The sequence below is a fragment of the Neocloeon triangulifer genome, unplaced genomic scaffold (assembly GCF_031216515.1).
Source record: "Neocloeon triangulifer isolate White Clay Creek 2 clone unplaced genomic scaffold, ASM3121651v1 ptg000001l, whole genome shotgun sequence".
Lineage (NCBI taxonomy): Eukaryota > Metazoa > Arthropoda > Insecta > Ephemeroptera > Baetidae > Neocloeon > Neocloeon triangulifer.
The window spans coordinates 11323381-11343793 of NW_026775544.1; the positions used below are offsets into that span (position 1 = coordinate 11323381).

Genomic DNA, 20413 nt, shown 5'->3' on the forward strand with positions numbered 1-20413 from the left:
TTTTGCCTCATTCACAGCAGAGCAGGGAAATTTTTCCTCTGAAAAATTTTAAATGAATTAGAACCCATCAAGGAAAACTTAATGAATGAAGAATAAAAAATAAATTAATTGTCGAAGCCAAGCACGTCGAGCACAATAATTTGCTTGCACAAGGCTTTGGCGCGCTCCGCTTCGAAAGTGAGCACGGAAGCGGTGCCCAGCCCACGACAAGCCACAAAACGTGTGTTTCCGTTTGCATCCGCTGCGCCAGTTGCGCCGCATTTGGGCAGATGAGCGAGCAGAGCATAAACAAGAAAATAGGGTAATGGCGTCCCACGTTGAAGACAAAGGGGCCAGCAACAAGTCGGTAGAATTGGACTTGAGCTCGGTGTCGACCATCGACATTTCGTCGGACACTGAGGAGCGCCTGCTGAACAATACCACGGTCACAATTTCGGAAGACGAAGGTAATTTGGCCGACGGTTCGCAGGTGGGCGAATTCTCCTGGGCCAACTCTCCGCGTCCCGAGATCTTCGAGTTTTCAGCGCACAGCCCGGACAAGACCAACGGCTTCGACCACTTGGACACTCCGACCAAGCGTCCGCACTCGCCAGAATTTGTAAGGCCTGATAGCGTAAAGCGTAAATACGAATTTGACACCGTCGAAGAGAAAAAGCTAGAAGGTTAGTTCCGCTTGGCCTCTGCAACTATGATCTTGGCTGATTTGGAGCGGACGGATTTTTTAGGAGAGCGAGAGAGTTTACCTGTCTGTTTTTGGTACATATCTGAAACTGCCTAGGGTTTGCACTCGGAGTTGAAAATAATGCACAATTTTTGGCAAGTCGGTATCTAAAATTTAACAGTAAAATCTTCTCAGCACTTTTTAGTTACATACTAAAGCCGACGTGGCTTATGCCCACAATCTGATGAAAATTGCTAAATGATTTAAATTCATGTAAATTGGAATGGATCTTATTTAAGTCATTATTTACAAAGATAATTAAAAATTGGATTATTTTGTTTTAAGGAACAAAATTAGTATTATTGTTACTCCCAATTTTGTAGCGGAATATTCTGGAATTTCTGGATTTTATTTTTTATTGCTGCTGAAAAATTGTATGTATCGCACAAGCACCATGTAATGAAAATGCGAAACTCTAATCAATCATTTTTATTGTGGAAAAGGAAAGTTTCTGCTATATTATTTTATTCGGCTCCAGATAATCAAATTGTCCGCAAAATAAATTAATAGATTAATAAAAATCGATTGTCGAAAAATCTGCTTGCAAACCCAGGTTTAGTGCAGTTGTTAGTTGGAGGGTTTCCATGCTTGTTAAGTCCTTGTACTCAATCCACTCTTAACTTGATTTGGTTGCGGTTGTGCTTGAAAACGTCAAGTTGCGTTGAAAAATGTCCCCCATTCAGGCAAAGAGAGTCGAGTACAGGAAAAAGTTTGAGGATGCGCGGATTTGCAGTGGCGAGAATGTTGGTATGCCAGACACGAAAGTCGATCAGTAGAATTAATTCTTCTCCTTTATGCTGTCATTTCTTCAACCTCTTTCAAGCATCACTTCACTGTCACTTCTTCTATAAATCAACCCGCAAGAGCTACCGAGCCCGAGAGAACAAAAAGAAAAAAATTTAACGTGAATCTAATATTTATTCTGAAATGCAAATATCAGATTCACTGCCCTTAAATTTCAGCATTAGTTGGTCTGTCTGAAGCAAGAAATGTCTGCACGTGTGAGATAAAATGAACAAAAGAAAGGATAAAATGTGATTTATGTTTAAATAGACTTTTCTTCTCCATTATCAAGCATAATTTTATTTTTCTCTGGTGATTGATTTTATTGAATTATAATCTTCTTATTTGAAATGAAAAAACTTTTTGATGCAATGCGTATTTTTTAAATTTCCAGATACTTATGACGCTGACAACCCAAAAATCGGCATTTTCCCGAGGAATGTGCCTGTGACCCCAAATGCAACACCAGAAACGTCTTCACTTACTGACTCAGAATGGGACCTTCCTCACACAGTGACTAGATTGGAGAGTCCTAGTGGCGGTCAGGTGTATTTGGTCGGCACAGCACATTTCAGCAAAGAGAGTCAGGAGGATGTTTCTAAGGTATAATAATCAATTTTTAATTTCCCGATGCCAACTCAAAAATTTCTGACCAACCTTTTTCTTGTCAGGTCATTCAATTGGTTCAGCCGCACATAGTGACTGTGGAATTATGCAAGTCGAGGATAAATATTCTGCAGCTGGACGAGCAGACTATATTGGAGGAAGCGTCGAACATCGACTTGGCCAAAATCCGAGCCACAGTCCAACAGAACGGGGCCTTCAATGGCATGATGTACCTATTGCTACTCTCGATGAGCGCCCATTTGACGAAGGAGCTGGGCATGGCTCCCGGAGGAGAGTTTCGAAGAGCCTTTCAGGAGGTGATAACTATTTTTTTTTTTTAATAAATCTTTTTCTAACATAAATACTTGCAGGCGAAAAAAGTGCCTCATTGCCAGGTGCACCTCGGAGACAGACCCATAAATGTCACTCTGCAGAGAGCCCTGTCATCTCTTTCGTGGTGGCAAACCTTCAAACTGACCTGGCATATCTTGACCTCGCGGGATCATATCAGCAAAGAGGAAGTGGAAAAATGCAAGCAGAAAGATCTGCTCGAAGAAATGTTGGAAGAAATGACAGGCGAGTTCCCAGCCCTGAGCAAGGTTTTTGTCCACGAAAGAGACCTCTTTTTAGGTAAATATATTTATAAATTATTTATTATATTTCATTTGGACTTTTTTCTTATTAAATTCAAATTGCTATTTGCTAAAAAAATTATTTTACAGCACACTCACTGGCTCTGGCAGCTCAGCCAATTGGAGCAGTTCCTGCTCGAGTTGTCGGCGTTGTGGGAATTGGACATGTCCAGGGCATTATTGCAAACTGGGGAAAAGTCGACGAACACACCATTCAGGAAATCATGTCGTAAGAAAATCAATTGAAAATCATCGTGTTCAGAGGTATTCAATTATGAAATTTCCAGACTTCCACCTCCGTCAACGACCAGCAAGGTGATCAGATTCACTCTGAAAGCTTCGGCTTTCGGTCTGGTTGTGTGGGGAGCTTACAAGCTTCTACCAGTGCCCAGGATCACAACATTCTTGAAGGTATTTTCAATTATTTAATAATTTGGTAGTTTCTATGTTGAGTGAAATGTTGCAGAACTTTTGGGAGGAAAACGGACCCAAAAGGTTTTATTTGGTTTGCGTACCCTGCAATAGGTCCCCATACTTTTAGTTGATGTTGGGTTAAGGTGTAATAAATAATATCCTTGTTCTCTATTTTTCCTACTTTGTTTTGTTTTACCTTTGCATGGCCAGATCAAAAAGACTTTTCAAATATGTGTTTGTGAAACCCTATCCATTTGATTTTTTACTTTGAAATTTTGATTTAAATATCGCGCCTTGTTAAGGTCAAGAGGTGAATGATAAGAAAACTGCTGTTCTGATCAGCTTTTTATGTGCTCTGTTTCTTCGTGTTACAGTAAACATCAGTGAAATACATGACGAATACTTCCACCCCAACGTCTGGCTGGTTTACACACCACAAAATGTGCCGGGGCCCGGTTGCCCTATTAACTTTGATGAGGTCTTCGAGAAAGGTTGTTTCTGCCAGGACTCATGCTCCTCCGCAAACGTCAAATGCTTGTGTTTGTCTAGGCATGGACTCAACTATACCCGAGACGGACTTATTATTAACTATGAGAATCCTATCTTTGAGTGTCATGTAAATTGTAAGTGTGAGAAGAATGAGTGCAGTAATCGTGTGGTGCAACGTGGTCCGATGTTGGGCCTTGAAGTGTACGAGACTGGCACAAAAGGGCTTGGTTTGCGAACCAGTCACCGTGCTCGAAAAGGTCAATTCATATGTGAATATGCTGGAGAGGTCTTGGGCCTCCAAGAGGCGATTCGAAGAGCGCAAGTCCAAGGCCCCCAGAACAACTATATCCTCTTCTTCAGGGAGCACTCTGGGACGAGCAGCACAACCACGATTATTGACCCAACCTTTGTGGGCAACATTGGCAGGTACGCCAATCACAGCTGTGACCCCTCAGCCTTAATGGTACCTGTCAGATCTTCTACCTTGGTTCCACACCTTGCCCTGTTTGCTGCTCGAGACTTGGAAGTGGGCGAGGAAATAACGTTCGACTACGCCGCTGGTGAAACGAAGCCTTCCTTGTCCATAACACCCTGCCGATGTGCTTCTGGTAAGTGCAGAAGCTTCCTTCCCTGGGATCCAAGCTTGTAGTGTGTCCCCTGGTGCTGGTTTTATTTTCTCTAAACTTCCCATGTTAATTATGCAGTTTGATGTTTCACGTCCATAAGAAAGTATTTAACTCTACAAAGAAAAACACATGTTATTTTGTGCACTCACGCTTCATATTTTTAAGATGAATAAAACAAATTTGGCGTTGACTGTCAAAAGCTAATATTATAATTTTTTTTTTTAAATAACTCCCTTACAAATATTTAGCATACAATATGAAAATTAGTAGTGCATCATTTTGTTTAATTTCACTTCACGGAACTGTTTAAAAATTAAAAATAGGAAAGTGGTTCCTGTCACAGCAGGGATGCGCGCCAGTGGGAAAGTGATTAGTTTAGCAAAGATAAGGGCGACTGATTAGCAGCAGAAAGTTGATGCAAGTAGTGCAAGTGTCCCGTATACCCTGAGTGGGTCAGGCGAGGAGAGGAAAACATTTATTGTGAATGTATTTGTTGACTGACTCAGTCCTAGTGTTGTAGTTGTTCAGTGAAGATCGCCTCAAAGTATTATTTTGATAGCTCAATGGATAGGTGAAAATGCTGGGGGATGAAATCAGGTTTTATGGTTTAATGAAATTTTAATTTTTTCTTATTAGTCCAATTTTCGGTTTCATTCAAAGAGCAACATGGCTGATTCAATGATGGGAACGTTTTGGATCTTTGTTTTCTTGCTTGGATGGAGCTGCTCTCAAGGTGCACTACTTTTATTATATAATTGATTTTAACATTTTTCTTGCGTCCAGTGCTAGAATTAATGCATTTAAATTTTTACAATTAAATTAGAAATTGCTTGCTTTCATTAATTTAAATTCATGTATGTTTATTTTCACCTTATTGAGATATCAGTTAAATTTAATGCGGGCGCATGCATAATGAACTCCATAGTTATTTGTTGTAATTGTCCAACATTACCCTGTTGCACAATCATTTTCACTTAATAGGACTAGAATGCATGCCTGGTGAGACAGTCACATTTGAAAAAGTGACGGGGCACGTCCCAATAATAGCGCTTCAAAAAGAATTGCTCCATCTCGAGCCAGGCCCACAGGCGCTTTTGAACGAATGCGCAAAACGGTAGGATTTTACATTCTTATTAATCGCATCACTAACTAAGCCTTAATATCAAAGATGCATTGGTGAAGGAGCCGAGTGCGCTGCATTTGTGTTGGATTACCACCAAAGTAGCTGTTTTAGCATAAATATGACACGGTCAGACAGTCCCACACTTTTCACTCCACAAGGAGTTGATTATTTTGAGAAGGTTTGCTTTAAAGGCAAGTTCAACTTTTTATTAAATAATATTAAATAAAATCCAAAATTTCATAAAAAGGACCCAAATGTGGAGACGTTGAAGTCATGGTTGAGAGGGTGCCAGGTTTTGAGCTCCGCGCTCTTCAATCGGTAGCCGTTCTTGATCAAATTTTCAGCAGGAGTGATTGTGCTGCTGCCTGTGTGACATCGCTCTTAGGCTGCAGATCTGCACTCTTTGATAAAGAATGGGGAAAATGTATCCTCATCGCTCAGGACAGACGTTCTTTGCCATCCGCCTTTGTACCATCCACATTAGAAGTTGATTACCTGGAAAACCTCTGCTTCAATGGTAAGTTATTTCTATATTGTCTATAATTATAAAATATATATTTCTTAAATTTATCAAAATTTATAGCTTTAAACCCTTCAAAGCAAGAGTGTTCGTTTGAAGAATTCCATTCCATGACAATTGGTGCTGCAGATATTTCACTAATTAACATGGAAAACAGCAAGGTTTAACATATTTATTTAATCACTTGGAAAATAAAATAAGACATTATATTTTTTATATACTAATTTGCAGTGTAGAGAAATGTGCATCAAGGAAAAAACATTTATTTGTCGGGGTTTCACATTTGAGGGAAACAAATGCAGTTTGCACAGTTCAGACTTGGCAAGCCGTGGGCCTGAGTCTTTGATTGCAAGCCCAGGAGCTACTTATTTTGAAAGGGCGCCTTGCCTGGATTGTACGATAATATTTTTTTATTGCTATAATAATTTGAGGTGCTTTTTAAATTTCAGTACTAATCAGGTGCTCTAAAAACATGATAACCGCCCGTTTGCAAACTGCAGAGCCATTTTTCGGTCGCATATTTGTGCGTGGATATTCAAATATCTGCGACGTAACGGGCCAAGGGGAAACGGAGACAACTCTGAGCATTGGCTCGCAGTGCGCCACATTTGATGAAAAACAGGTTGGAGTTTCTCTGGTTGTTCAATACAATCCCATTCTACAGCGTCGTGGCGATCGGGCCCTTAATGTGTCCTGTGGATATGGTGATTCGCTGCTCAAAGCAGTGAATGGGTCAATTACAGTGGACGGAGAGTATGCTAATTTTTGGAAGAAAAAAAAAATATTAATTTTATTGATTATTATGACTTTTAATTCAGCCCGTTCTTTGGTGGTGCAATCAGCATTAATTCTTCATCAATTTACTCAAACTCAAATGTAAAAATTGTGATAACAGACAGGGAAGGCAATGAGGCAAGCGTGACTGAAGTTGGTAAAGAGTTGGAACTCCGGATAATTGCAATCAATACAGGTGTTATTGTTAAAAAAGATATATTTCCTGAAATTAATTTCAAATTCTAACTTAATTTTACACTTAAAAACAGATCCATTTGATGTGACGGCTGGAAAACTGATTGCAACTAATTTGGATGGAACAGATAGTGTCCTTCTATTAGATGAACGGGGGTGTCCCCCAGATCCAGCAACATTTCCGTCTTTGATGAAGGATACCGCGACTGGCGATCTAGTTGCCCACTTTCGTGCATTTCGCTTCACAAACACCACGGTCGTTCGGTTTCATGTGAGGGTCCACTTTTGCCAAGGAAAATGCGCACCAGTATGTTTTTTCATGCAATTGTTTTAGAAAATTTTGAATGAACCAATTGTTTGAATTTAGGTTGATTGTGGAAGCAAAGGGATTTCTTATGGAAGACGGCGCAGGGAGATAGAGGGGCCTGTTGGTCGAGGCATAGTTTGGCCACAGGAGTCAATAATTAATCCACGAGACAATCACCCTCATGATTTGGAAACGGGTATTCTTGTCTTCGGTCCAGAGCCAATAGTTTCCAATCCAATCAATTTGACCTCCACCGAAAGCTCGACTAGTTTATTCACTATGGGTAATTTTTTCATTGCAATTTTCGTAGTATTTAAAATTGTTAATTTTTTTTTAATTTTAGCAATGTCAGACAATATCGAGACCCTGGAAGGATGGTGGTGTGTTAGCATGGGCGTATTTATTGGGGTGCTTGTTGCTTGGATTTTGTTGCAAATCATCCTGGCAGTGGCAATTTGGACAGCAGCAACATTGTATGTGCAACACGCAAGCACCGTGAGACTTAGAAAAGTGAAGTGGCAAGACGATTCCGCCTTTGATTAATAATTATTTATAAAAAAAAAACATTTATTGACAGCATTGAGCATTATGTAATTGAGCGTGTTGTTTTGTTACTGTTAGTCAGTTTTATTTATTTCCATACACTTTGTTTTTATGTCACCTTCTAATTTTTATTTTTCAATAAAAACGCTTACTTAACACAATTTAATAGCTTTCATTTTTATTTTAATAAAACCTGAAAATTTTTGAATTAATCATCTGGTATTGTAAAAAGCGGGAAATGGGATATGTTCACAAAATGTTGAAATTAAAAAATTTGTTAACTCAAGAAAAGTTGTTATGAGGCTATTAAATAATAGCCACTTAACTCTAATAACAACTGAAATTTGGGAGAAAAGGGCAAAAATTAATCCATAATAATTTTAACTTGTGCTTTCACAACATTTCACAATAATTAATATAATAGTAATTGATTATAATTATAAAAATTTTGGAAGTTTGTGAGATATGAGGAAAGGAAAACTAAAAAAAGCTGCCCCTTTTTGTAAAATTTAAGCTTAAAAATTTATTTTCGCGCGCTTAGATGGCAAACCAACTTCGTGGTGGTCACGTGACTTTAAAACTACAAAATTCGCGTTTTGTGGCACGCCCATCTCTGAAACATAAATACCGCAAACATGGCTTCGTCAAATGTTGGCACCAGAGAAAAATTGCTTTCTTTGATTGACGATGTTGAGCTGATATCTAAGTGAGTGTTTAATTGGTGTTTTGAACTATCTAGGAGTGACCGCGCGTTATATTACTGTTACGAAATACATTTAAAAATGTTAAACTCAACTCTCAACTTCAAACTCACTTTGTATGTTGCTGGACTTTTTGCATAATATTTCATTGTTTCGTACAAAACATTACAAAAAACCATTCCGTATTCCAAAAATTTCTTCCCAACAAACACGCTCTTTATTATTACAAATAATCTTTTTTAATCGCTTACAAACTTTTAGAGAGATGCTGGAAAATGTTTTGGTTGCAAAGCCTCAGAAGATGTCTTCCTCGGATTATGATGTCTTAACAGATTTGCTGGTTTCGAAAGACAAAGAAATAAAAGAGACCCTCAAGGTATACACTCAAAAATCGAGAAAAGTTAATATTTATTATTTTATGTAAAATTTTTCAGGTCGCAGCAACACAGGCAGAGGTTGAATCGAAAATCGCTGCTCTGAGGGTGCAGGTCGAAAAGCAGGATCAGGACATTCAAACTCTGCAGAAACAGCTAAAAGAAGCCGAGCACATACTGGTTTGTGCAATTTTTCTAAAGCATTTGACTTTAGCTAACAATATTCATTCAGGCCACAGCCATATTCCAAGCCAAGCAGAAGTTGCAATCAATAGGGAAAGCCAACAAGAAACCAGTGCAGTCTGAGGAACTTATAAAGTTTGCACACAGAATCAGCTCTACAAATGCAATATCAGCACCAAGTACTTGGCAACCGGGCGATCCTAGAAGACCATATCCTACTGGTTCGAAAATAATTCTTACACTGCTGAAAAAAATTCAAATCAAAACTCTTTTCTGCAGACATAGAAATGCGAATGGGATTCTTGGGCCGATTGGGAGATGTTCCTGTCGGAGCAAGCCATATCATTATGGGCAGCCCTGCGCACATGGGTGCAGGTTTACCTGACGGTTCAGCCTTCAGACCAGGTCAGCCTGGTATGTACTTGAGTTTTAATAGCACAGCAAGTATCTGAACTTTAATATTTTTTTTATAGAACCCATCATGGCTTCTCATCCGCACCAATTTTCCTGGCAATCGGGCGAGCTCCACATGCTTCTTGGAGGGCCAGGTGGAGGTGGGGCCACTGTACCAATGGACACTGGTGGAAGAGGCAACTTCCAGGGAAAAGACACAAGCCAAGACACTGTGGAGGTCATGAGTACCGACAGCTCGTCATCTTCGTCTAGTGACTCGCAGTGAACTTTTCCTCTCAATTTTATTAAGTGTACAAGACATAGTATGCATTTCTGAAAACTGTAATCAATATTTTAATATAGGAATGTCACATGTAATTAAAAGCCTTTTTGAAGTTATTACCAATGCTAATTTATTGATCTTTATGCTACAAAAATAAGTTAAGTGTCCTCATCAAGAAGACCCAAGGACACTGGAATATTTAACTGGTTCTTTGACCAAAGTTTGTACATAAAACTTAGGCACATTATTGCATAATACAGATAATCAGAATAATGATAACTGAAAAATGAAGGCATTGCACAGCAATAAAACTAGCAGAAAGCGGATAAGACCTAATTTGACGCAGGACTAAAAAATAACATCCTCGTCAAACCTTCATTCTCATCGTCGTTTTTTTTTTATTGAAATCATCTGATAATTATTACAATTTAAAGGCAAAAATAAAGAGACAGAAGGAAATTATTGTTATATTAGATATCTTCACGCTTATAAAGAGGTGTAATGCAATTTTGTTGAAATGTTCTTTACAGAAAATCAACACACACATATAAATCAGTGTTATAACTGCTTACTTAAGTGTCACAACCTAAAATAGTCATTAATTTTTTGATTTAGGAAGTGTAAAATTCAAAGTCTCACAGGGGGAGGAGAATCGGATCTTCTCTGTCCATTATTATGCTTCTTCCGTTTGCTCTTGAAATTGTTGCTGCGAATGTTCCCGTGATTGAAGGAAGGATTCCTTGACATTGGAGGATATTGGTATTTTTGGGCACTGTTCTGTGGCTTTTGTTCACTCCCGCTTGAATTAGCAGACGACGACGACTGAGACATTGATTGCTTCTCCTTAGCTTTTTCCTTCGGACCCATCGAGGCTACTGGTTGGATGCGTTTCACTTCCACGCATCCAATTTCTTTTTCCTCTCTGTTTTTGGTCACACTCTGCTGCATGCGGAATTGGTTCCTGTTGCCATTGTTTCGAGTTGCAGGAATTGCTACAAAAATGTCATCATTAATATAAAATTTGGATTTGTATCAAGCAGAAATACATACCATGTGGTCTTCTCTGAGGAGGAGCTGAGTTAGTCCTTGAGCTTTTGCAATTGATGGTTGCAGAGTAGTTTTGTTCCAGACCGTTGCTTGATGAAACATTATTAGCCTCCGAGTCCTGATTTACAGCATTGTAAAAATTATTTTTGATAAACATCACTAGACAAACCGAGTCTCCTGATGCTGCAGATCCAGTAGCTGAGCTGCCTTCACTTGTGCAATAAACAGAGCCCGACGAAGACTCTTCCGAGTCTTGCGAAACACGCTTGAGCTGATGCTGTTGCCTGTGGTACGAGTTCAACTTATGTATCACTACTGGCACAGCCTGAAGAAAATATTGCAATGAATTCAAGGTAACACTCTAGCATTCCTACAATCACCTTGTCTGCATATTTGAGTTTTATTTGTTGTCTGTACTCCACAACGTCATCAGTTATTCTCACAATTCGACCAAGAATACTGTGTTTGCTAATGAACTCCGGACACATAGGTGACACTGCTTGCAGAAGGGTTGTGTATGCAAATTCGAATGACTGTTTCACTTTGAGTGCTCCGTACGAGCTGCGACCAATATCATTGCCTGGGGTCAGGGGGTCTTCAATGCACAGCATTGAAGGTCTGTAGCCGTCAACCATATCACGTTGAATCTAAAAATAGAATTAGTTTTGTTTAATAACATTCGTTTAATGCTCAAATACAACGTGATTGCCCCAAGTCAAGGCTAAAGAGAAGATAACTCAAATAATGTAAATAGTGAATCTTTTAACAATTTGAACTTTTAGAAATATTACCTCCTCCTTAGAAATGTATGATCCTTCGCCTTTGATCCTGATGCCCGTTTTCAAGTAGTTGAACTTGCGACCGTAGAGCTCGAAAAACTCAATGAGAAGGACTCCCAAGTTAACGTCCTTCTCAATCGTCATGTCTCTTGGATGAAGCTATTCATTCATTAACAAAAGATTGTTATCCACAATTTCATAGATATTAACAATATCCAACCTGCAGGAAGCTGATGGTGAGAAGAATGAGGCTGTAAGAACTGATGCCACCGGTAAAGACTTCGTTCAAATCTCTCTCCAACAGGAAGTGTTTCAAGACCATCACCAAAGGCGCCAGCACGGGGAACCTCTCTTTGAAATCAGTGATTAGCTTGGCTGAGTGCACACCGTTCTGCATATTGAAGCTGATGTCCACCTTTACTTCAGACTTCTTCTCCGTCAATTTAACAATAGGAACCTGTGAGGATACAATTTTAGAATGTGACAGATCTCGGAGAAAGTTTGTAAAACTTACTGATGCCTTATCAAGTACTTTGATATCGCACTCGTCAGCAACATTATTCTTGATCAGGACATCTTTTAGTGCATGCAGAGGAAGCTCATCCCAGTCACCCATAACCACTAGATCTATATCACTGCAATAAAAAATAAATGACATTAAAAACTCAAATTTTGTTTGTAGTTTTCATTTATAATTTTGAATATATCTAGATGACGTATCCCTTTATAGGCAGAGATTGCCTTGTGGTACACCAATAAACCTAATTTGCAACTAAAATCACTGCAAGCCAATTGAATATTTAATAAATTAAAATAAAATAACGTCTGAATATAATTAATTTAAATGTAATTTTTTTCGCATTCTAATTTAATTGATAAAATATACAATTCTCTCATTTGTTAAATTGGAAAAGGATATTTCTTAAGTTTTCTCATTCAGAGAATAATACGAGAAAAATGCAAATAGAAAGGTGTTCAATATGATTTTGTAATAATTCTTTGCATACAAATAGAATGGAGCTTTACTAGAATTCGAAAAAAAATGATGAATATAGTCAATTACAAAAGGTGCACTGACCACCTAAGTCAATTTAAAAGCCAATGCAACGCAAATATTCCTTGTCCTATATAACATGTTTTCATGAGCGTTGGGCAGCAAAATGAAATGAGGTCATTATTCGCAAGCATCAAGGACGAGCGGGTAACATCCTGATGCGCAAAACGCAAAATAACGACGGAAATTCAGAGTGACACCGACAAGCGTGGCGACCAAAACTAAAGGATGTTGTAACAAAACAAAAAATGAAAATCTCGATTCGGTTTATTTGTTTTAAATAAAACTGCTACACAAGCGTTCAAGCGCAAATATTCATAATGAGACGATTTTTCATACACGCGCGGAGCTTGGTGCAGTCGCAGACTAATTATCTTTGGTGCGACCGCTGGCGACCAAGCAGACATCAAATGGAGTGTGCGAAACGAAGGAAAGTGAGAGGAGGCGGCAGAGGCGGTTGAGACACCGGCCGCGCGCCTTTTTGTTTATTATTATTTTTTGCAAGACTGACTGAGTGAGCAATTGGATGGGTCTGTTCGGTGGTGTTGACCCACTTTGCAGGGGGTTAAAATAGGCACGTTGCCAGCCGGTCATAGAACCAGCGCAGCACTAATGCAGGTAGCAGTCTCGCTTGCTTTCGGCAAATTGGAGCGCTCGCAATCGCTCGTTGTTCACTCCGCTGGCGAACGAGCGAAGCAGCGCCAGGCAAACGACCACATAAAAAGCGAATGGGGGTTGAATCACAAGTAAATATGTGGCGAACACCTACAAGTTTTTAGAAATAATGCTCTATCTGATGCGACGGTTCAATCGTCTGCACACCAAGTGACGTAAACTCGTATCTTATTTTCAGGACTGTATGTGATCATTAAGGATTCTCCAAGTAAAAATTGCAAAAATCGCAAAAATGCTGAAAATTTTAAACCAAAATTCCTGCAGGCAATTATAAATAGCCAAATAGGCTCACTTGTTGGTTACAATAAAAAAACTAATAACAGAAGTAAAAATGTATGAACATTAAAAAAGTTTTCCTGCCTAGTATTACATTGCAACTTTCCTGACAGGGTTTCCTGATTGCAAAATTTATTTTTTCATGGTAAAAATTATTTGTTCATTAAATTTATTTTTGTGATTTTTTCCAGAACAAAAAGATAATAGGATGGTCTTTAAAAGAAACGAAACACCTGCAGTAAATTGCCGAAAAACAATTTGGAAAAGTAATTTGATCTTTCATAAATAAATATAAATTTATTTTATTAGGAACTCCACAGATCTTCATGAAAATTTATTTCTTATTAGCAAAATCTACAGACAGCAAAAATACTTGTTAATTATTGTTTGTTAACTATCTCCAAAATTAGCACTTAATCTGGTTGAAAACGCGTTAGAAAGTGCAAGTTGGCAAAAGGTGCCTTCGCGCACAATTAAGAAGTCTGTGTAAAAGTAAGATCCCGAGTGCAGCAAACAAGACGCGGCGGTGGTGCTGAAGGTGACGCCCTAATTAAAGCACACACGCACGCATTCCATTCTCGCTCACTTCTTACGGGAGCAGCGAATTTGAAAGAGAGCAATCTAAACGGACGGCGACCTTCAAAATAAAATAAATAATGGTGCTCAGCAATCACCTGGTTGGCAAATAGAGGCCTGTGCGAAAACTGCCAAACACGTCGACCGTCGCCTTCGGGTACAGACCGAGGATCACTCGTTTGATTTCCTCCACCACAGTCTCGCGCATCTTTTGCTCCTCTATGGTCGGCAGCATGTACAGGTAGAAGTCTTTCACTTCCTCGTGCAGTCTGCAACAAGAAAAATCACAAAATTAACAATAGCCGTGCTGAAGACTTGACTAATTGTTTGTTTCAACTTGACATAAAGAAATTGCTCGACCGAAGCAGCATCAAGGACGTGAATGGGTTTTTAATTCGCTCGACGCAACAAACTGGTTGAAATTATTTCATTAGTTTAAGAAATCTTTCAAGATTTATACAAATTATTTTTTTGTTGCTAATATTTCTTTAAAATTAAAATGGCATTTTGCCAATTCAAGTTATGGATTGAATTATTTTAAATCAATAGACGACAAATTTCTTAGTTTGAATTATTTTAAGATATGACCCAATATTTTTTTATTACCCACCAAACCCTTTTATTTAGAATAGAACCAGAGCAACCATTGAAAGTTGTTTAATTTAATGCAAGCACATGCACAATACTTGTTCAGCCACCTATGTAATCTGACTGCTTAAGTTACGGAGGTCAAGTATGGTGTCCTTTCTCTGCCGAGTGTGCCGATAAAGGTTTTGTTCTCAAACAAAATCACCCGCAGCAACATTTTTATAGTAAAACCTCGGTTCAATAGAAACGCATGCCACTGAATGTAGATCAAGTCAGAATTTAATTTAATTAAAATAAAAGTATTTTTTGTTTAAATCTGTTGTTAGTGAAAGTTTACAAGAGGCACAGATGTTTGACAACAGCATCAAACGAGGAAAATCCTTGAAAAAATGTGGAACTTATTGAGTGCAACAGATTGTTTTTACTTTTCATTTTAAAGATAAGATTGACTTTGTTTTCCTTATCTTATATAACACATATTATGTGCAGCAAAATCAACGACTTGGAATCCCCAATCAAAGCAATTTGCAAACAATAACACTTGAATGTGCTAATAATTTAATTAAAAAGTATATTGCAGTTTTCTGAATTTCGCAAATATCGTTGAACTAATTGTAAGAATTAATAAAAATATTCTCTGCAATAAAAAATGTTTCTGATTTACAGAGAGCTTATTGTTTTAGAGTTTGGGGGTTTTATTAGGTTCCATTCGGACTCACTTTCACGAGAATCAGATAATGATCCTGCTGATAATTTGCATGTGAATTGGGAATTTCAAACGTGCATGAAGTACCAACTGAAATAATGATAGTAATTAAGTTTGATAAGGGAGACCCAAAATTCAAAGAACTGCTCGCACTGATATTTTGATCGGGAATCTAGTGAGCGTGAAGATAATTGATGCAAGGACAAGGTCGAACCGGGGATAATTACTAATTACACTATCCGCGAGCGGCCTTTCATTTGGCAATTTCGGCCCCATCTCTCGCGCCCACTCACTAAAAGCGTTGCGTGGATAACGAACTGTAATGACATTATCAAACAAGCGCAACATCGCAAATCTGGCGCCCATCTAACCACAAAAATAAACTCTCGCCTTCAAAATAATCCAAAGTTGGACCAGGAGGGTTTATTTTGAGCCGGTCTGCAACTAAATTTGGCTCGATTGGACACGCTTTGTTGAGCAACGGAGACACGAAACTCGCGTTGCTTGAACTCAATAAAATGTCTTTATTTCATTACACATTGTAAACGAAAAAGTGTTTAGAAAGTTGGGAACTTTGATTCTGTGAAAGAAAATATACACCGAGGTGTGATAAATACGAGACGTGTTTATACGGCCGCAGCGGCAATTTGATATTTGATGCCCGAGACAGCAAACCTTTGACAAGAGAGTTTGCGGTTTGCCCTTCGGTGCATATCAAAATCAGTACAGTCTGGCCAATTAAGTTCGATGTGAAAATTCCGGCTTGTTACATAAAACAGACTCAAAGCAATATTATTTACCAATGGACTTCAATCATTATAAATTGTATTATTTATCAAAAAAACAACGCGTGTAATGGTAAGTGGGATAATTTGTAATTAGTGGGTCGCAAGTGTTAAACTTTCGTTTCGGCACCAGAGATACACTTGCATATGTCACATCGCCGAAGGAGCAAAAAAGAGATTTGTTGATGACAGAGCGCTGCGGTGACATCATTTGATTCATAAGAATCGCGTTTTTCGCCGACTCGAGATCGTAAACGCCTACTTTAAACAAATGCATGTTTCGCTTCAACTCCATTATGGCAATCGCTAAGGCGAAAATATTATTTCCTGCGTGGGTTTTGACACTGCAGAATGTGGAGCCTCAGAAATTGTGAGATATTGCACTAAATAGACTTTATGGTAAAAAATAAATTTATTTAAATGAAAAAAGCTGGTCTTGTTTACATTTTTTTTTACACATTTTGCATTATTTAACCGTATTAATAAATTTACATATAAAATGCGGAAAATTGGCAACTTTTTTTTAAATATAATATATTATTATTTGAACATTAATTTTTTTAATGAATCTGATTTAAAACCATCACTGCAGTTTATAAATAAAACTATGCAAGTTATTTGATAAGAAAAAAAATATAGTAAAAATTGCAGTGAATCAAGTTACTAAAATGATTGCAAACAGATGTTACTTTTCAAGTGGCAAGAGCTTTAAAAATTTTCAGCAGACACACTGACGCTATTATTTGCAGTGATATGCAGTAATAACTACTGCACTTTAATTGAAGTCGCACAATTGTATGGGATGGCGAATCTTGCTTGCAAAATTTTATGCTTCAAAAGATTGTCTGATCTTTTCACCTGAATATATATTGAGAAAGCTGCAGGCGAGTCAAAAAGGTTTACTTAGGCTTGCAATTTCACGCCGAATTTGATTCACCGCCAATTTAATTCGATAACTTAGTGCAATCTCTTAAAGCGCAAACACGATGAGCAATAGAACGTCTCCGGCGTCGCCAGACTAATTTTTTTTTTTACTTTTTGCAAAATGAACATTCGAAGGGTCGTAAAGCTGGCAGATTGGTTGTTTAGCGAGCGCTGCACGAGCAAGAAAGAAATCACGCCTTTCTCGTTCATTGCCACTGCCTGCGATAAAATCAAGCCCCAGTGGAAACAATAAAGCGAAACGGCAGCAGAATGGAGTGAGAGAGTTGGAAGCGGCCACTCAAGCGGAAGTCGACTTCCAGCTATCTGTGCCTTGCGTTTTCGTGCAGTGGAAACCACGCGTTCCACCGAAATGTTAATCATTTCTTTTGTTTGCGTTTAGAAAATTGGGCCATTTAATTTTACGTAGAAAAACAAAATATTGTTTGCCCAGTATTTTGAAACATTAAAAAAATGTAGAATTAACGATTATAAGAGCTATTTAAAACGGTCTATTTAAATTTAAATTACATTAATTTTTTTTTTCAAAAAATTAAATAGTAAGATTTTTTTAAATATAATTAAATACGTCCATTTATATCATTTAAGCTAGGTTTTACATTAATTTATGAACGTTTGAATTTTGTATTTGAATTAAAATAATTCTTGAAAAATGTTGTTTTATATGTTAAGTTGTTATGTTGTTATTGCTAATCATTTTTCTATTGTTTACAATAGATTTTTTTTCAAAGGATCAAAACATTAAATTTGTTTTCAAAATAATAAAAATTTGCATTCTTTAGTGCGCATATTATTTGTTTAGCATTCTGGCTTCTAGCCAAATGAAGGAGAATATAGCTTTATTTTTTTTAAAAGGTGGAAATAAATTTGGAATTGTGTTCAGTAAGTTTTCAAGTTTCCTTTACCGTATTTTATAAGATCAATAATTAAATTTTTGCTTTAATATCATTATATAATAATGAATAACTGCAGGAGGAATAATTCAAACTGCGCATTATTGGGAAGCAGGATTTTCCAGTCGTCAGGAAGAAGATAAAAATTTTGATTGCATCGTAAATCACAAAATTGCAATCGTAGAGTCGTAAAGCAAGGTTCACTTTCAAATTATTGAAAAGAGAATTATAGAAATTGAAGAATTAAAATTAGCAAGGGTTAGTTCAATAGCTTTGATTATGTAAAAAAAAAGAAGAAATACTCAGGATATAAATTTTCTCGGCGTTAGAAATAAACGTTCATTATTTCTTGAATAATATATATTTTTAAATTTTACAAATAAAAGCAACATAAAATATATAAATAATAACATTTAGGAAGCATCTGTTGATTAAACCCGTAGCAATAAAAATATATGATACATCTTCGATGATTTATGTATTATTGTATAAATTAATGCATGACTGTGATCTGTAATGTAAGTTAAATAATAATTTTAATTAAAATTTGGTAATAAATCTCCAGAAAAACAAAAAAAAACTATATAAATTTAAGTCCAGAAGTGTGGTGATTTGTGGTAAAAGGACGAATTGCTTGGGATTCAGAATTCGCAGAGAGAAGAGAAATAAAATAAATCAACAAAAAGGAAGCAGAGCGGTGAGGAATTTATCTTGCGAAGAGCAGGCAGGCGACTTCCTCGCTCTATTTCTGCATAACACAAAACAGCAGCGGCACCCGAGTCGGTCGGTCGGTCGGAGTGCGAGAGATAGGGAGATGCATTACATAACAAGCAGGGGTCGACAGAGAAGTGGGCGTGTCCCCTCCACCCGAAGAGCACCCAAATGGCCGTCTCGTCGAAGGCCCTTTTCAGGCTCGCAGGGCCTCGATTCGAATCGAAATGAACGAGACCCCGAATCAAATGAAACCCGCGAAACGACCCTCAGCTCGATTCCTGCAATTAAAAGAGACGAATGCCTTTTTCCGAGACATTTATTAAAGGGTTCGAATCAATCGATTCGCGAATCTGAAAATTCTAGAAGCAAATTAACTGGCGACACTCACCCCAGAATGCCGCGACTGTAGTGGACGTTTTTGCGCACGGCCTGCCAGGGACAGCCGCCGTAGGTGCCGATCAGCTCGTCGCGGTTTTCGTTCATGCCGAAGGTGGAGGCGCGATTCTCGTTGGCTTTCCTGCGGGTGCGGCAGTACAGATGGTTGTTGGTGGTGCGTCCGCCGCCCATCTGCTGCAGGTCGTCGCGAATCTCCAGCGGGATGTAGTCGCGCGACTCCATCATGCTGTTGAGATTCAGGTTGTTCAGTCTTTTGCTCGCGTCGTCCCAAATGCGGCTCCACAGAATCTTGGCGGGCCCCTCTTGCTCAGGTTGGTACCAGCCGATGGTCGGATCCATTCACTGCGGCTTCTGGGCTCGGCTGGCTCGCAGCCTCCGTCCGTCCGTCCGACCACTCCTCCGTAGACCGGCCTGAACCTTGTTTTCTCGCTGCCCGTTTGCACTTTTCCTGGCTTTTCGTCGTTCGCCACTCGCGGCTCACTCTAGCAAGTTCGCTCGCTGCTGGGCAGTTCACTTCACTGCACACACAGAGCTCGTGCTTGCAGCGCGTGCTCTGTTCTGTTCTGTCCCGTCGTGCACACCAGCAGCTGCACCGTATTTTCAAAGAAAAAATTATCTCGCTGCTCCCTCCGCACGGCGACACTCGGCTCGCCAAACTGTGACGCAGGCGGGTGGTGGGGGAAGCACAGAATTCCTTCTTATGCGAGGGATGGGAACTTTGATTTCAGAGCTGTACAAAAATAATTATAATTACACACATAATATGAAATTTGCACTCTTATAATCTGTGCATTGAAATTATAGTCTTATAATTTTTATAAATAATTTATAAATTATAAATAATATTTGTTTTTACTATTAGGCATTGCTAGAAAATAAGCATATTTTTATATTTTATTTTATGATATTTCAAATACTTTTTGTGCTACATTAAGCTATATGGTAAAATTTGACCCATGGAATTCTGTAACGCGGATCGGATTAGAACTATTCATATTCAAAAATGCATTTTTCTTTACATTTTATAATTTATAAGTATTAAAGCCCTGCAGCAAAAGTATACTTTTTCTGAACAAAAACCAACTGTTTTCTTCTTTGGGTTGTACACTTAAAAAATAAATCGTTTGAACTTAATTTTTTTTTGCATATATGAATAACACAAAACATTTAATTATTATTCATCGATTTCATCGCCGTTCATCGCTACAATTGCACAATTTTTTCTCTTCTTACGTTTATTAGCAAGATGTATTTTGCATTTATTCTTAAAATACTAAGTTTCATGAATATTTTTAAGCTCTCATCAGATAAATGA

General features: G+C 38.2%; 4 protein-coding genes across 8 annotated transcripts; 3 read left to right on the forward strand and 1 right to left on the reverse strand.

Moving 5' to 3' along the window:
- The first annotated feature begins 238 nt into the window (after nucleotides 1-238).
- LOC132201275 (traB domain-containing protein-like) lies at nucleotides 239-4475 on the forward strand. 4 transcript variants are annotated; one of them, XM_059627316.1, is made up of 7 exons: nucleotides 239-662; nucleotides 1899-2107; nucleotides 2176-2427; nucleotides 2482-2740; nucleotides 2833-2971; nucleotides 3030-3153; nucleotides 3209-3356. In XM_059627316.1, the coding sequence occupies exons 1-7, from the start codon at nucleotides 305-307 to the stop codon at nucleotides 3281-3283; spliced, it is 1416 nt and encodes a 471-aa protein (XP_059483299.1). In that variant the 5' UTR covers nucleotides 239-304; the 3' UTR covers nucleotides 3284-3356. The 4 variants fall into 4 exon arrangements, with proteins under 4 accessions (XP_059483299.1, XP_059483315.1, XP_059483307.1 ...); XM_059627332.1 differs by having other exon boundaries at nucleotides 239-446; nucleotides 3209-3355; XM_059627324.1 differs by lacking the exon at nucleotides 3209-3356 and adding an exon at nucleotides 3531-3671 and having other exon boundaries at nucleotides 240-662.
- Nucleotides 4476-4609: 134 nt separating this feature from the next.
- Nucleotides 4610-7893, forward strand: LOC132201254 (uncharacterized). 2 transcript variants are annotated; one of them, XM_059627274.1, is made up of 12 exons: nucleotides 4610-4868; nucleotides 4932-5004; nucleotides 5253-5385; nucleotides 5440-5585; nucleotides 5642-5911; nucleotides 5978-6075; nucleotides 6146-6308; nucleotides 6364-6667; nucleotides 6733-6884; nucleotides 6958-7190; nucleotides 7251-7473; nucleotides 7534-7893. In XM_059627274.1, exons 2-12 carry the CDS (start codon nucleotides 4938-4940, stop codon nucleotides 7731-7733), a joined length of 1989 nt encoding a protein of 662 aa, XP_059483257.1. In that variant the 5' UTR covers nucleotides 4610-4868; nucleotides 4932-4937; the 3' UTR covers nucleotides 7734-7893. The 2 variants fall into 2 exon arrangements, with proteins under 2 accessions (XP_059483257.1, XP_059483266.1); XM_059627283.1 differs by having other exon boundaries at nucleotides 4610-5004.
- A 444-nt stretch (nucleotides 7894-8337) lies between these two features.
- LOC132201295 (mediator of RNA polymerase II transcription subunit 4) lies at nucleotides 8338-9784 on the forward strand. Its single transcript, XM_059627347.1, has 6 exons — nucleotides 8338-8439; nucleotides 8696-8810; nucleotides 8869-8988; nucleotides 9041-9212; nucleotides 9271-9405; nucleotides 9465-9784. The coding sequence occupies exons 1-6, from the start codon at nucleotides 8369-8371 to the stop codon at nucleotides 9668-9670; spliced, it is 819 nt and encodes a 272-aa protein (XP_059483330.1). The 5' UTR covers nucleotides 8338-8368; the 3' UTR covers nucleotides 9671-9784.
- Nucleotides 9778-19675, reverse strand: LOC132201266 (terminal nucleotidyltransferase 4B-like). Its single transcript, XM_059627294.1, has 9 exons — nucleotides 19091-19675; nucleotides 14173-14343; nucleotides 12008-12128; nucleotides 11714-11950; nucleotides 11506-11652; nucleotides 11095-11361; nucleotides 10884-11039; nucleotides 10718-10832; nucleotides 9778-10659 (listed from the first exon to the last, which is right to left on the reverse strand). The coding sequence occupies exons 1-9, from the start codon at nucleotides 19435-19437 to the stop codon at nucleotides 10295-10297; spliced, it is 1926 nt and encodes a 641-aa protein (XP_059483277.1). The 5' UTR covers nucleotides 19438-19675; the 3' UTR covers nucleotides 9778-10294.
- Between the last annotated feature and the right edge of the window lie 738 nt (nucleotides 19676-20413).